A 14,593-nucleotide genomic window follows, 5' to 3' on the forward strand; every position below is an offset into this window, starting at 1 on the left:
CTGCCATATGAGTTCTGTTATACTCACAGACACCATTCAAACAGTTTTAGAAACTTCAGAGTGTTTTCTATCCAAATCTACTAATAATATGCATATTCTAGTTTCTGGGCCAGAGTAGTAACCTGTTTAAATTGATTATGTTTTTCATCCGGCTGTGAAAATACTGCCCCCTAGCCCAGACAGGTTAAAGGAGGAACCACTGTAGTATACGTAGTATAACAGTATTAGACAAATCAGTGTTTCCCTTAGGAAAGCTTGGTAGTGGGTGTGGCCATCGACGCCATCTCCGACCCTTTAGAGGCACTTCTCTTAGCCGCAGAGACAGTTTTGCAGTTTACAAGCCAATTCCCTGCAATTCTACACGTTTTGCCACGTTTTTAAAGCACATTTCCAGTAATTCTAAACATTTTGCCATGGCTTATGCCGTGTTCTTATGCTATCTGAGTGACTCAAACATTAACAAAATCAATGGAGGCCCCATGCCATGCCATTTCTTTAATTTTAGATTCTCCCTGAATGTCTAGTTTTTGCCGATGTTGGTCCAGACGGATGCATGTGACACGGGACTAGGGGCCGTTCTGTCCCAGATACACGATGGGGAGGAGCACCCCGTCATGTACATAAGCCGAAAGCTAATACCTAGAGAGAAAAAGTACTCGATTGTTGAGAAAGAGTGTCTAGCGGTGAAGTGGGTGCTAGACACTCAAGTATCACCTGTTAGGCACCCAGTTCACCCTGGTCACTGACCATGCTCCCCTGGTCTGGATAGCCAGGGGAAGGGACACAAATGATCGGGTCACCAGGTGGTTCTTGTCCCTTCAACGCTTCTCTTTTTCTGTTGTGCACAGGTCAGGGGCGACGCATGGAAATGCGGATGCCCTATCGAGAAGGGAGACATACGTCAAATACTTATTTCCCTCATTAAAATGCAAATCAGTTTATAACATTTTTGACTTGTGTTTTTCTGGATTCTTTGGTTGTTATTCTGTCTCTCACTGTTCAAATAAACCTACCATTAAAATTATAGACTGATAATTTCTTTGTCAGTGGGCAAACGTACATATCTCATTAATTTACAAATCCCAAAATTGATGTAGAAAATGCAGATTGCCCCTGTTGTAAATTTAAATTCCAGGCAAGAAATTGTTTTGAGCGGTGTGTGTGTGGCTTGATTTCGGCGACACGATAACTCAGATTCCAGACAAGGTCCCTAATTTTCTACATTTACATTACAATTTAGTCGTTTAACAGAAGCTCTTATTTAGAGCGACTTTGTCAGTGTTTTCAACTAAGGTTGATAAGACAACCACATATCAAAGCCATTGCAATTAAAACCTTACTTGCCGCAGTCAGTGGTAGTAAGAAAACACCAGTGCAAGTAAGTGATGGTGGCATCATGGCTCTTTTCTCATCCACCCACGTTCTTCTGTGATTCAGATGTCACAGTTGGTTAGAGCATGGTGCTTGCAACACCGTTCACCAGAGCACAACGTTGTGGGATGTTCAGATAGAACTATATTGTGTAGTACGAAGCCGTCTGGCATTGATATGTTGAATAAGGAATCACATCTGCTCTATTCGTGTCATTTCATATCGCCTTGGTTGTAGGTTTCACTTATTGTATGCACACATACAGTATACTGAATACATGTTATTTGCGAGCAGACCTGGGTTTAAATATTAATCGAAATCATTACTATATTTTTAGCATTTGTTGTACCCTGTCTTGAGTGGCAGATGGGCGGGGTTTGCAGTTTTGCGACTTTTCTATCGCTTCCATTTTGCCAGACATCCTCTATCAAGCCCAGATGAAGTATTTGAAATTATTTTAAATACTATTTGAACCCAGGGTGTATTCATTAACGCACACAGTTGCGAACCGTAACAAAATCTAGCATATCTTATTAGACAAGTTCAGGTTAGTCTCTCCCCGTTTCGGCCATTTGCTTTAATTTGGTTCCTAGTGAATACACCCCAGGTCTGATTTAAATTGTCTCTGTTTTTGCTCTCGTTCCCTCCTCCAGAGTTCTCCTTCTTTGACCCCGAGGAGCCCCAATGCAGGGAGGTGCTGTTTGAGTCCAGCACCACGGTACCGGAGCTGTTCGCCGTACTCAGGCAGTGGGTGCCCCAGGTCCAGAAGAATATCAGCCTGATCGGCAATGAGGTGACCCTTATTCCTCCATTACACCTGTCTGTGTCCCAAATGTCACCGTCTTCCCCATTTAGTGCCCTTAGGGCTCTGGTCAGAAGTAGTGCACTATATCAAGGGCATAGGGTGACATTTGGGACGTATACTTAATATCTCTCTAGGTTAGTTCATTAAGATAACCCATTTGTTCAACCTCCTGGGGTTGTAGACAAAGAGACAACACAAATGACATTGTCAATGATGACACTAATGCCTGATTCACACTATGGGGCTGACCCATACTGTGCTGGTGTCAATATTTTCTTTTCACATTGTCCGTGCGTAACTAGGCCAAGCCAGTACGTCTCGTTTTGGCTTTGCTCGATTTGGGTCTATAGTTTGAATCCGGCATCAGTCAGCCACACTCAGACATATATTTTATATTTTACACAAAAACATTCGTTTGGATGATAAAATAACTATTCAGTGTAGCTAATCACCTGTGGAAAACATTTTTCTTTATTTAAATACTGCAACATACTATACAGTACAATGAGCTCTGATCTTAATTGAACTCAAACATAATCTCTCTCCTCCCCGTGTCTTAGTGCTCAGTGTTGTGCCAGGCTTCCCCCACCCCCCCATTTTTTTTATTACTTTCTCTAGATAGTGTGCAACTGGATAATTGACCTCCTGAGAAAGGGAACAACTCTGCCTCTGTCCTTAGGGAAATTTAGGGTTTAGGCAGGTGGACATTTCTCTATGAATTCCAAAGCTTACAACTTGCTTCATTGATAACATAGCACTGCAAAAAAAAACAAGACCTTCTTACGAATGACTTCCCACAACGAAAGTGATAGCCATCTTTGTTTGGGTTTTCAGCTTCTGAAGTTAGCATCGGTTCAGTGCTGTAAAATTCCTTGGTCTCAGACATTTCTAGGTTATCATGGCTATTATTAGATCTGTGTTCCACATAGCTAACTGACTATTTAGACATAGCAGTGATGCTTATCGTTGCGCCACTGTTAGATCCTAAAGAGAGGCTGTGGTGTGAATGACCGAGATGGCTTGACCGACATGAGCCTCCTGCACTACTGCTGCAAGGCGGGGGCACCCGGCATAGGTGAGTAGAGGGTAGTGTATGTAGGTGTGTGCATGCATGTGATTGAGTGTCTTGTTTGTCTGTCTCTCTCTCTCTGTCTGTGTCTCTGTCTCTCTGTCTGTGAGAAATATTGTTTGAAAGGCTTAAAGTCTGCCCTGACATTGTGTACTGTAGTGTTCTGGCAGCCATTGACCGTCTGTCTGTCCCCTCAGGTGACGCAGACATGGCGGCCAGCTTCGCCCAGCAACTCCTATCCCTGGGGGCGGAGCCTGGTCTGCGGTCGCGGTGGACCAACATGAGTGCCCTGCACTACGCCGCCTACTTCGATGTGCCCCAGCTCATCCGGGTGGTTCTGCACGCCTCCCAGCCCGGGGGTGAGGAAAGTGAAGATGGGGGAGAGAGGGGAGGAGGAGTAGGTGGTGGGGGGGGGGATAGGGGATAAGAGAGGGGAGACAAAAATAAGAGGAAAGACACTGTGGGCAGGATAGATAAACTGGAGAGAATGCTATGAAGGGAAAGAAACTTGCTACCAACACTGTCATTTGATACTTTGTCCCTTGCAACCACACTCACATGATCTCAAAGAATAAGGATTCAAGCTTCCAGTTTTCAGAATAGGACACTCATACAGTATGTGCAAAGGGGGTACTTGTGTAAGCAAATATGCTGAATAATCTGTAGGCAAAAGAAACGCACACCTGTTTAGGCGAGGTGCTGGCTAGCGGAGTAGAAAACATGAAAAAGAAAGGAGAGCCTCACACTCTAGGAGCTCAGATGCAATAATTTTATAACCAATGTTTCGACAGACTGTGTTCGTCAAGGTATAATGACAAACACTGAGCTCCTAGAGTGTGAGACTCTTACATTCTTTTTCGAATATACTGAATAAACTGACACAAACAGTAAATGGACAACACTTACTGTTGCCTGTTCAAATAAAGAATAACTAAATACAATTTGCTGACTTTCAGCATGTCACACCTCTCTCATTAAACTTTTTGTCTTCTTGTGATGATGAAGCATTGAGATATAAAGTACATTTCTGCAAAAGCAGACAATTAAGTGTTATTTAATCTAATTTGATTGGATCTATGAACTTGTTTCAGAGGTAGACACCACCTGCAGTGACTTTGACTTCGGCACGGCCCTGCACATTGCCGCCTCCAACCTGTGCTCCTCTGCAGTCAAGTGTCTGCTAGAACTGGGAGCTAACCCCACCTTCAGGGTATGTTCCTCAAATTGCCCTTCCCCATGGATAAACACTTAGGGTGGATTTCCCAGACACTTTCAACAGAACCTTAATCGCTCTGTGCTGTTCATTTGCCTGGGAAATGTGGTGTCAATGGGTACCTTTTACTTCCTGTAACATAATTCAACTCAGTTGGTAGCTACCTGGTACCACCTACCTGACCAGTTTAGAGGCTGTTCAGCTGTCTGTCCTCACATTTGACTAATGTAAAACACAACTCAAGACCACTTTACTACCATTTTACCATAAACACAGTGCTGGCTTGATTTATAGGAGTGGGTTCTATTTAAATACACACTCACACACACAAATACACACACGTAAACAAACGCACACAAAAGTCTGCATTTCTACATATGGATGTTCTCCATTGCACTCATGCATAATCAAAGTAAATTAATATACACACCACACACAGTCACATATACCGTCACACCTCCTTTCCACTCATTCCCCGCTCTCGAAATTATACCCCTCAGGAATGTGCAATCCTTGTGACACAAAGACGCCGACGAGCAGATGTGTGTTTCTTCGCCACTGAAGATGTCACACATCCCTCCTATGCTCGACTTGCGCTTCTTCGCTTTACCCTCCCCAACTCTCTCATTCAGTTCTCTCCCGCAGGTTTTTCCTGCAAATTAACAGCACTAATTTATCTCCTAAACAAATTTTACACCCCCCCGGTGCGTGGGGAGAGGAACGCAACACCAGATTAATTTTTATTATTGATATTATTTACCCCTGCTAAAAAGCCCGCTGTGTCTCGAACAACCTGTGAGTCCTGTTTAAGCGTGTAAGGCCCAGAGGGGGAACAAGTAAAGAGTCTCTGTGGCTCAGTCTTTAGCTAACGAGAAATGTTCCTTAAACATTTTGGTTGGTTCTCAGGTAGAGGTAACGGTGCGAGGGAATGTTCAAGGCAATATGTTTGCGGAAACATTTTGTCAAGGTCAAATGAAAACGGTTGATTGATTGCACTCTTTCAGATGCCCAGCCCATACGCTGCTGACACTACTTGTATAGTATAAATAATAATAGATTTGTTTTATATAGCACTTTTCATTACAAGTAGAATCTCAGTCATTTTGATCTGGCAGTTCTTCGTTGATGGCCTTCCACAGCTTTAGATGGTAGGCAGTTCGAAAAAGTCGTATCTTGAGCGGAGGGAGCATATATGGAACAGCCAGGCTGGGAGGTTGAAACATCTGACAAACAGGCCACCGAGTTCTTCATCGGGTACCTTGTCGTCTTCGATGTTCGCAGTCCCTCTTCTGTAGGTAGGCTGGATCGTCCACTACTGAAATGTAGCACCCCCTGGGTGATGTTTCGGCGACTGTAAAAGCATAAGTAAGACCATCACGCCTCAGCAGTAATCTGGAGAAGCCCCCTATGAGGCGAGCCTCTGCATCCCCTCACACCGCAGTCCACTTCCCTCTAGGAACCGGGGCAGGTGGCCAAAACACTGATGCTGTTAATCTGGTGTTGCATCATTAAAATCATATTAGCTAGCTATATTAGCTTGCCAAGCAAAACAAAACAGACTTGCCATAATCAGTCCTGCAATTCTGTGGATCACCACCAGATATTTCAGTTAATCTCTCAACAACTTATCAAAAAACAAAAAAAAGTTAATAAAAAAATGCAGTAGAAAACACTTTGCAGAGATGTAGGCGGAGGATATACGTTCTCACCCCCTCCCACTCTACTGTCCTGTCCCGATAAATCTTATTTGAAGAAAAGCTCCTGTGTTAGTCCTCCACACTGCCATCCCCTCTGTTTGATTCAGTTAGACTTGTGACTCACCACTGCACATTGTTAATCAGAGAGATGTGCAATAAGTAATACTGCTGGAGGGAGCAGGAGAGGTGATGGGAGTTCATTCATGTTGTGAAAGGCACAGGTTTGGTAATTCTGAAGTTCGTAATCATCTCTCCAAGCCTGATCACAATCTGTCAATTAGAAAGATAGAGTTCATCAAGAAGTGTAGCTTCATGTGTATACTTCCAATAACATTCCCGAGGAGGATGATGAGAATGACAATGATTGTTAACTGTACGTTGTAGTTCTGCCTATTTTTGGGGGGGTGGGAGCGTGGAGCTTATCCTTCCTCTGTAGTTTCAAGTTTTTTTTCATGTGCACAAGTGCAGTGTAATACCTTTGTTGTTCTTTCTCAACAATGCAGTAATCAATATCAGTTGTACTATAAAAAATAAAGTCAAGCAGAACAAAAGCAAACAATAAATATAAATAAGAAGAACACAAGAAAGTAAGTAAGCTATATACATTTTCAGTTCCATGGTCAGTGCCAATACCATATTAATAATGTGCAGGGATACTGGAGTGATAGAGGTAGAAATGTATAGGGGTAAGCTGACTCGGCATCAGGATGTATGACAGAGTAGCAGAAGCGTGTATCAGTGTGTGTTGATGTGTGTAGAGTCAGTATGAATTTGTGTGTGTGAGCAAATTAATTGTTTGTGTGTTGGAGTGTCAGTGTTTGGGAGTGAGTGTTCATAGAGACAGTGCAAAAATATAAACAAACTGAAAGGGTCAATGCAGATAGTCCATGTAGCCATTTTGGTAGATATTTAGCAGTCTTATGGCTTGAGGGTAGAAGCTGTTCAGGATCCTGTTGGTGTCAGACTTGTTGCCCCGGTACCGCTTGCTCTGTGGAAGCAGAGAGAACAGTCTATGGGCGGCTGGAGTTTAGAAAAATGTTCTGGGCCTTCCTTTCACACCGCCTGATATAGAGGTCCTGGATGGTGGGGAGCACAGCTCCAGTGATGTACTGGGCTGTCCTCACCACCCTCTAGCACCATGCGATTTTAGGGCGATACAGTTGCCATACCAAGCAGTGATGCAGCCAGTCAAGATGCTCTCAATGGTGCAGCTGTAGAACTTTTTAAGGATTTGAGGGCCCATGGCAAATCTTTTCAACCTCTTGAGGGGGAAGAGGCACTGTCGCGTCTTCTTCACGACTAATTGCGTGTGTGTGGACCATTTTAAGTCCTTAGTGATTTGGACACAGGAACTTGAAGCTCTTGACCCGCTCCATTGCAGATCCGTCGATGAAGATAATCGTGAATGTGCCTGCCAGCTGTTCTGCACATATTCTGAGAATGAGCCCTGCGATACTTTCCGTCCCTGCTGCCTTACGCGTGTTAACCTCATTAAAATCCTTACTCACGTCGACCTCGCAGAGCTACATCACCCAGTCCCCTTGTGCACAGCTCAAGAGTTTAGCATTTTTTTTAAAGCATGCATAAAATGCATTGAGTTCATCTGGTAGAAAGGCATCATTGGACAGATTACGGCTGGGTCTTCCTTTGTAATCTGTAATGCACTGTAGCCCCTGCCACCTGCGTCAAGCGTCAAAGCCTGTGTAGTAGGATTCAACCTTGTTCATATATTGTCCTTTTGCTTGTTTGATAGCTCTGCAGAGGGCGTAGCAGGACTTCTCGTACTTGTTTGTGTCCTCAGCCGTAGCCTCTGTGTTTGCTGTGCTAGCCCTGTGTGCGGTAGCCCTAACCTTTATTTTAGCACCAACCTCTGTGTTAATCTGGGGCTTTTGATTGGGGGAACAACGTCGGCGATGCATTTCCTAGTGAAGCCGGTGACGCAGGTGGCTAGCTCGTCGACGCTATCGGCAGAGTCCTGGAATACATTCCAGTCAGCGCTAGTAAAGCACTCTCCGATTCGGATGACCATTTCTCAACGGAGCATAGCTGTAACTGTGCCCATGAGAGGCACGCTATTTGAACAGGCTGATGTTACCAAATGTGTAATGATTTTTGATTTACATGGTCTATTTGAGTAACCCCGTTCTTGCTCTATAATATGTTTTTCTTTTTTTTTTATACACCTCTGTAAGTCGAAAATAGTCATGAGATGACATAACAGTATATTGATTTGATGGAGACCGTCACAAGCCACCGCGCTTGAGTAAAAATGAAAGAAACAGCATCGTTCACCCGCACAGTTATTAGGCTTACCTTGAATTTCAATTTCAGATATTCAAAGTTTTTGTGTCACATTTACCATTTGGCCTCAGTTGACGCAGTACACTAAACAGGCATTCGTTTGGAATACCAATGTCTTTGATGTGCTTTGAATTGCCCCTCATCTTAGACAAAATGCTTTCTCATATAGGCTCACTCTGAGGCTTTTTGTCTCTGTAGCTCTGCAAAGTGTATGCTGAGGGCTTTGCTTCAGCGGCTCCCTGATTTAACTCAGACATTTACTTTGAAATTGACCATGCTCCCTCGTCCAGTGTTGTCCATATTTGCATTCGAATGGATTTGCCTCTATCATTCTGCATCATTGGATGTTTTATTTCATCACATGAGGGCAGCAGAGTGCTACTGTATCTGTGAATGGATTCTGCTCCTTACACAACTAATTTCGAGGACAAAACTGATGTGTGATTTGGCACAGTGTAAAGGCTATACTTTTCAACCTCTCTCGAAAACAAGACTTGGTCTCCAAGGAGTACAAAGATCCAAGACTGACAGTGCTAGAGGGCATACACATGAATCGCCAGCTTAACACGTAAGCATGAAAGGGAAGCAGGGCAAAAATACATTGCTGTCTTTCTTTATTCCTAATTGACCTAGTTGTTACTAAGTCTTTGAGCTGTCATCCTTAAATTCACTGAGCTGTCAAGAAACGTACTGTTGATATAAGTAGAACATTTTGTCTGCTCCTTTTTCTCTTACATTTTTTGAAGGAGAATGCATTATACTTTTATTCAGACAACAAGGAAAGGGTTAAGGTGAAGGAGCAGGTAAAGACATAGGACAGGATGTGGTTTGAACTCCTGCCTCTGGGGATAATGTGTAGTCCGGAGTCAGAGAGAAGTGGTAGCACTGCTATCTGCTCTGTTTTTTGTATTGACTTTTGGCTAATTACACCAGTTTCTAATTTCTAGGTTGGTTGTTTTTCAGGGGGTTTGTTATAGCTCGGTCATTGGCACAGATCACCAGCCAGTCGAGATCTGATGCGATGCAGATTTCACAAAGTGAGTGACCGATTTGCTGGCTCTCAAAACTGATTACTTCTAGTGTGTGCGTGAACACGTTTGTTGACCTCTGTAGCTCTTCGTCATTGCAAGAGTGACTTTTATAACATTTTAAAAACATGTTTTTGTTTTGTCATTATGGGGTATTGTGTGTAGATTGAGGGGAAAAAACAATTTAATCAATTTTAGAATAAGGCTGTAATGTAACAAAATGTAGAAAAATGCAAGGGGTCTGAATAATTTCCGAATGCTCTGTATACATGCCAAGCTTTTCAGAATACGCTAATTGTTTCCAAGCTTTACTCTCAAGAATTAGAAAAGTCAGACGGTCAGAAAGTTTCTGTTGAAGTAGAGATACAGGCCTTTCAAAGTTAGCATCTCCCTATAATCACAGGCAAACTCCAGGATTTCCTGTACATGAGTGGCAATTGAAAACGTGTCTGCTAATGCTAGTAGTGCATTATCAACTACAGTTGAAGTCGGAAGTTTACATACAGCTTAGCCAAATACATTTAAACTCAGTTTTTCACAATTCCTGACATTTAATCCTAGTAAAAATTCCGTGTTTTAGGTCAGTTAGGATCACCACTTTATTTTAAGAATGTGAAATGTCAGAATAGTAGTAGTAGTAGAGATTTATTTCAGCTTTTATTTATTTCATCACAATTCCAGTGGGTCAGAAGTTTACATACACTAAGTTGACTGTGTAATGCTCAACATTAACACCCTTGGCCTGACTTTAAATATATTCCAGCTCACACATACAGTGCCTTCAAAGTATTCACACCCATTGACTTTTTCCACATTTTGTTGTGTTTCAAAGTGGGATTAAAATTAATTTAATTAGCCTTATTTGTCAACGATCTACACAAAATACTCAGTCAAATTGGAGGAAACATTTGTAAATAATAAAAATATAACTTAAGTATTCATCCCCTGAGTCAATACATGTTAGAATCACCTTTGGTAGTGAAATGTTGAAAAAGTCAAGGGGTGTGAATACTTTCTGAAGGCACACACAGGCGCACACACACACATACTCTTCTATCTCCAAAGACCTTAATGCACGAAGGATATGCTTTTGTACAACAACATGATAAATTACTTACATAACATTCATATCATATCGACAGACATTACACATGTACACACAAGTCAATCAGAAGCGTGTCCATTAGCACAGTGTGAAAGGCAGGCTCTTGCAGAGAGCTCCTTTGACAATTCATAAAGAACCACTCGCCCCTCCAGAGGGGTGGGTGAGCGAGGTCCCAATTACTTCAGCAGCACCAATTCAAACGCCCTCCCTCAGCTATTACACCTCTGAAGCCATCTCTCCTCTGACACCTCAGTGCTCTGACTGTCTCTCTGACAGTTATGAGGATCTCTGAGGCTTAGCCATTTCACTGAACCCCCAGGGTGTGTGCCCGCATCAATGTACTGCACATGAAACACTGATAGGGTGTGTTTTTGTTGGTAATGGTGGTAATCAAGTCCAAACTTGAGCTTTCCAGACCTAAGTAGAACCACCAGTCTCATGAATTGACATTGTTGTTAACTTTTTGGGAGGCTCGTTTTTGCTCTATTACTACGGACAGCTGCTATTTTATAAATCAGCTGGGGATAAATCAGTCTACTTCAGTGTTGACTTTCTCTGCTATTCTTTTCTCCCTGTATTTCTCCCTCTCTCTGTACCTTCATTTATTTTCCTCTTCTTGCCCCATCTCTCTTCCCCCAGAACGAGAGGGGCCAGTGTCCGGCCGACGTGGTGTCCGAGCCCTTGGACATGCTCTTGGAGATGGCGGACGCCGCCGCCCTGGCCAAGGAGCTGCGCAGCCTGCTGAGGGAGGCCCTTCCCCGGCCCTGCGCCCCCCTGACCCTCCCTGCCCAAGCACCATCAGGCCTCTCCGACAAGGCTCGGCTCCAGCTCATCACCATGGGCATCCAGCTGGGCAACCGCGTGGTCATCGCTGGTCAGAAGGTAAGCGGCTAGTTCCATAGCCATCAATGAAGGGTCTCAAATCCACAGACTGTCATGGGTTGATTGTCCATAACTGTGGTAGAAAAAAAAGGAGCCGTCTGCTTATTTCAGTGAAATTAACAGCTCATCTGCCAAGCCAATTCCCTTCTACTGATTGTAACTTTTAACCATATAGCACTCTGTGAAAGATCATGACTCTCTAGCCCCAGGAAAATGTCTATGAGAACACCATCTTTGGTGGTCAAGAATGTTTTTCTTCTTAAGACAAGTGTAGGAAAAGTAATGGATGAAAAATAATAGAAAAAGGTGTAACGGTGAATTTAATGGCTTGTAATTTGTGTTGTGTTCCTGCCTGAAGACACCCTCATTCCTACACGCACCCACTCCTAACACAGCTTCTGAGTGCGTGCGTGTGCATGCACACAGACAGACAGGGCCCCCTCAAAGAATAAGCTATTAATGAATTCCCGCGCCATACTGAGAGCGAAAAACGCCGGGCGTTGAGTTCCCCCAGATTGGCTAATCAAAACCCTATTTTCTCCCTGCTGCTCTGGCGAGCCAGGCGCTTTGATCTCTATTTTCTTTTAATTCATTTTTGTCCCTTCTACGTGTTATAGATTTGGACGCATCAAAACACGCTTGAGTTGCCACGGTTCTTGATAGAGGGGCCCGCCCTTACCTAAATGCGCAGCCGTGCTCTCCCAAGGATGGGCAGATAGAGGATGAAATAACCATATTGAGAGAGAGTCCCCCCCTCACCCAATTTTTTTTACTGACTGTTTATCTTTAGGAGTAGGGCCCTGCTTGTTGGCTCTATAGCTGTTTAATGTATGTGTGCGTGTGTGCGTATTCAGGTGGGCACTCTACAGTTCTGCGGCAGCACCGAGTTCGCCGGCGGTCTTTGGGCCGGCGTGGAACTTGACCAAGCGGAAGGGAAGAACGACGGATCCGTCGCTGGAGTCCAGTACTTTTCCTGCCGCCTCAAACACGGTATGTCCGCTACAACTCCGACTGACAGTACTCCCTAAGCATTAATCAATCTAGTCGCTGCGGATCATCATAGACTCAATCGATATCCTCCATCCGAAGCTATTAGGACCTATCGAACAAGTCGGTTGCTCAATGGCGTCTCACTATGGCAATAGCTATTCTCCTCATGTGAGTTGAGTGAATTCGACATCTCAAATGGCTGCCCCAATCTGGTGTTTGGCCCATTTTGACCTCTTGCTCTCTTCATTACTTTTAGCAATCTCTTTTTCTATCTCTTCTCACATTCTCCAACTCCCCCTGACAGGGATCTTTGCACCCCTGTCCAAGATCAGCAAACCCTCAGAGCGATGCAAAGCCAGCCCCCAGAGAAGTGCCACCCCCATACGGCCCACTCAGCGCATCAACCTGTCGCGCGTCACCTCCAAGATCAACACAGGTAACAGTTTCTCTGACAGGGACTTCAAATATTTGTGCCACGTCAGTGGATGGATGGATAGGCTACAGGGTAAAGGATAGTTAGGCCTATAGTCCCTAGGGCCACAAAGACAAATGGACCTACCTGTGATGGAAAGCTCCCATCGTTATGAAAGCATAAAGGAACTCCTGAGCCTGAAGGGTTGAGTTAGGGAGGTAGGGAGCGGAGTCGGGAAGGTGGGAGAAGATGGAGAATGGCATAAAGGGAGGAGAGCCATTTTCCACTTCACCATTTATCTCATTACACCCCCTCCAGGACGTGTTTTCTGGAGACCTATACACATTAATGCATTATTAGAGGCCACACATCACAGAAACACACACCTTGCCACCTCTCCCTCCTTAATGACATTAGTTTTGGATGCAATGTCTCAGCCCACTCCCACCTCAATATGCTTCCACTGGCTGAGACATAACTCTGAAATGATCCACTCTGGGCGGGGGGTGTACTCTATAACACAAAGCCATGATTCAGACCGTAATGGTCATGAAAACCATAGCTTCTCCAGCTCCCTGCTGCTCGGGGGTGGCTAGAAGAGGGGCCAATGACGAAGTCACAAACCCCATGAAAAGCGAGGAGACCTATCTCCGCTAACCAGATTTCCGCGGATGCCCGACGGAAAGGCGCAATGCCACCTCTGATGTTTGTGACTCGATCTTTCCCCCACCTCACCTGGGAATGAGTAGGTTTATCTGTTTGTCGGAGCTCTCCGGGGCACAAGTCAAGTTCTCTCCCAAGCCTTGATTGGATTGTCTTGTCGTGGTGGCCTGCCTTTTTAGACCTCTTTCGCTGCTTAATGTAGACACATGCTTACGGAGAGCTGCCCATGGTGATGAGGCTTCTTCAGAGGAAAGATGGCAAGCCAAAAGGGTTTGGGTCTCATCCTCTGGTGCTATTGCTTCTCACTGTCTTTGCTAGCTTGTTGTTGTTGATAATAACCATCTTGACTAGGTCTGTGGCGGTCATGAAATTTTGTCAGGCGGTTATTGTCATGCAAAAGTCTGTCAGTCTCATGGTAATTGACCGTTAATTAACATAAACACATTTAGCATCTCCAGGCCTCCACGCATACAAGCCTTTGGAACATCTACATTTAAAAAAAGTATAATAAATAAATTGAATAAACTGTACACCATCACAATAAATCCATGATTTAGTTTAGGCAGGTATAAAGAAACGGTATGATATGATTTTTTTCACCTTAGTTTATTTAGTAAATATTTTCTTAACTCTTTTCTTGGGGGGGTACCAGTACAGAGTCAATGTACAATTTTCCCAATATTTTGGGCCTTTCTCTGACACCGCCTAGTATATACAGTTAAAGTCGGAAGTTTACATACACTTAGGTTGGAGTCGTTAAAACTCATTTTTTGAATTGCGTTGTTTGTTAAGGGCTTGTAAGTTAGCATTTCACAGTAAGGTCTACTACACCTGTTGTATTCGGCGCATGTGACCTTTAAAAAGTGATTTTATTCGATTTTTTTTTAAATATATTTTTTTAAAGCTCTGGTTAAAGATCAAGCTTTCACGTAATTTTGAGTACTCGGTTACTCATGTCCATCCCTACCAAGTACCTGTTAAATACTTGTAGTTTACATGCAGTTTTATCCCCCTTCACTTTGGATGAAAAAGAAAGACTAGCATCACATTGAAAGGC

The 14,593-nt window shown here is 43.7% G+C and overlaps 1 protein-coding gene across 1 annotated transcript in view; it reads left to right on the forward strand.

Moving 5' to 3' along the window:
• LOC106610599 (CAP-Gly domain-containing linker protein 4-like) overlaps nucleotides 1-14,593 on the forward strand; it is a 90,479-nt gene that overhangs the window by 16,206 nt on the left and 59,680 nt on the right. The window contains 7 exon segments of the mRNA XM_014209995.2: nucleotides 2,025-2,164; nucleotides 3,158-3,251; nucleotides 3,443-3,604; nucleotides 4,337-4,455; nucleotides 11,229-11,471; nucleotides 12,326-12,461; nucleotides 12,766-12,897. Coding sequence (XP_014065470.2) covers nucleotides 2,025-2,164; nucleotides 3,158-3,251; nucleotides 3,443-3,604; nucleotides 4,337-4,455; nucleotides 11,229-11,471; nucleotides 12,326-12,461; nucleotides 12,766-12,897 — 1,026 coding nt within the window.

The sequence above is a fragment of the Salmo salar genome, chromosome ssa09 (assembly GCF_905237065.1).
Source record: "Salmo salar chromosome ssa09, Ssal_v3.1, whole genome shotgun sequence".
Taxonomy (NCBI): domain Eukaryota; kingdom Metazoa; phylum Chordata; class Actinopteri; order Salmoniformes; family Salmonidae; genus Salmo; species Salmo salar.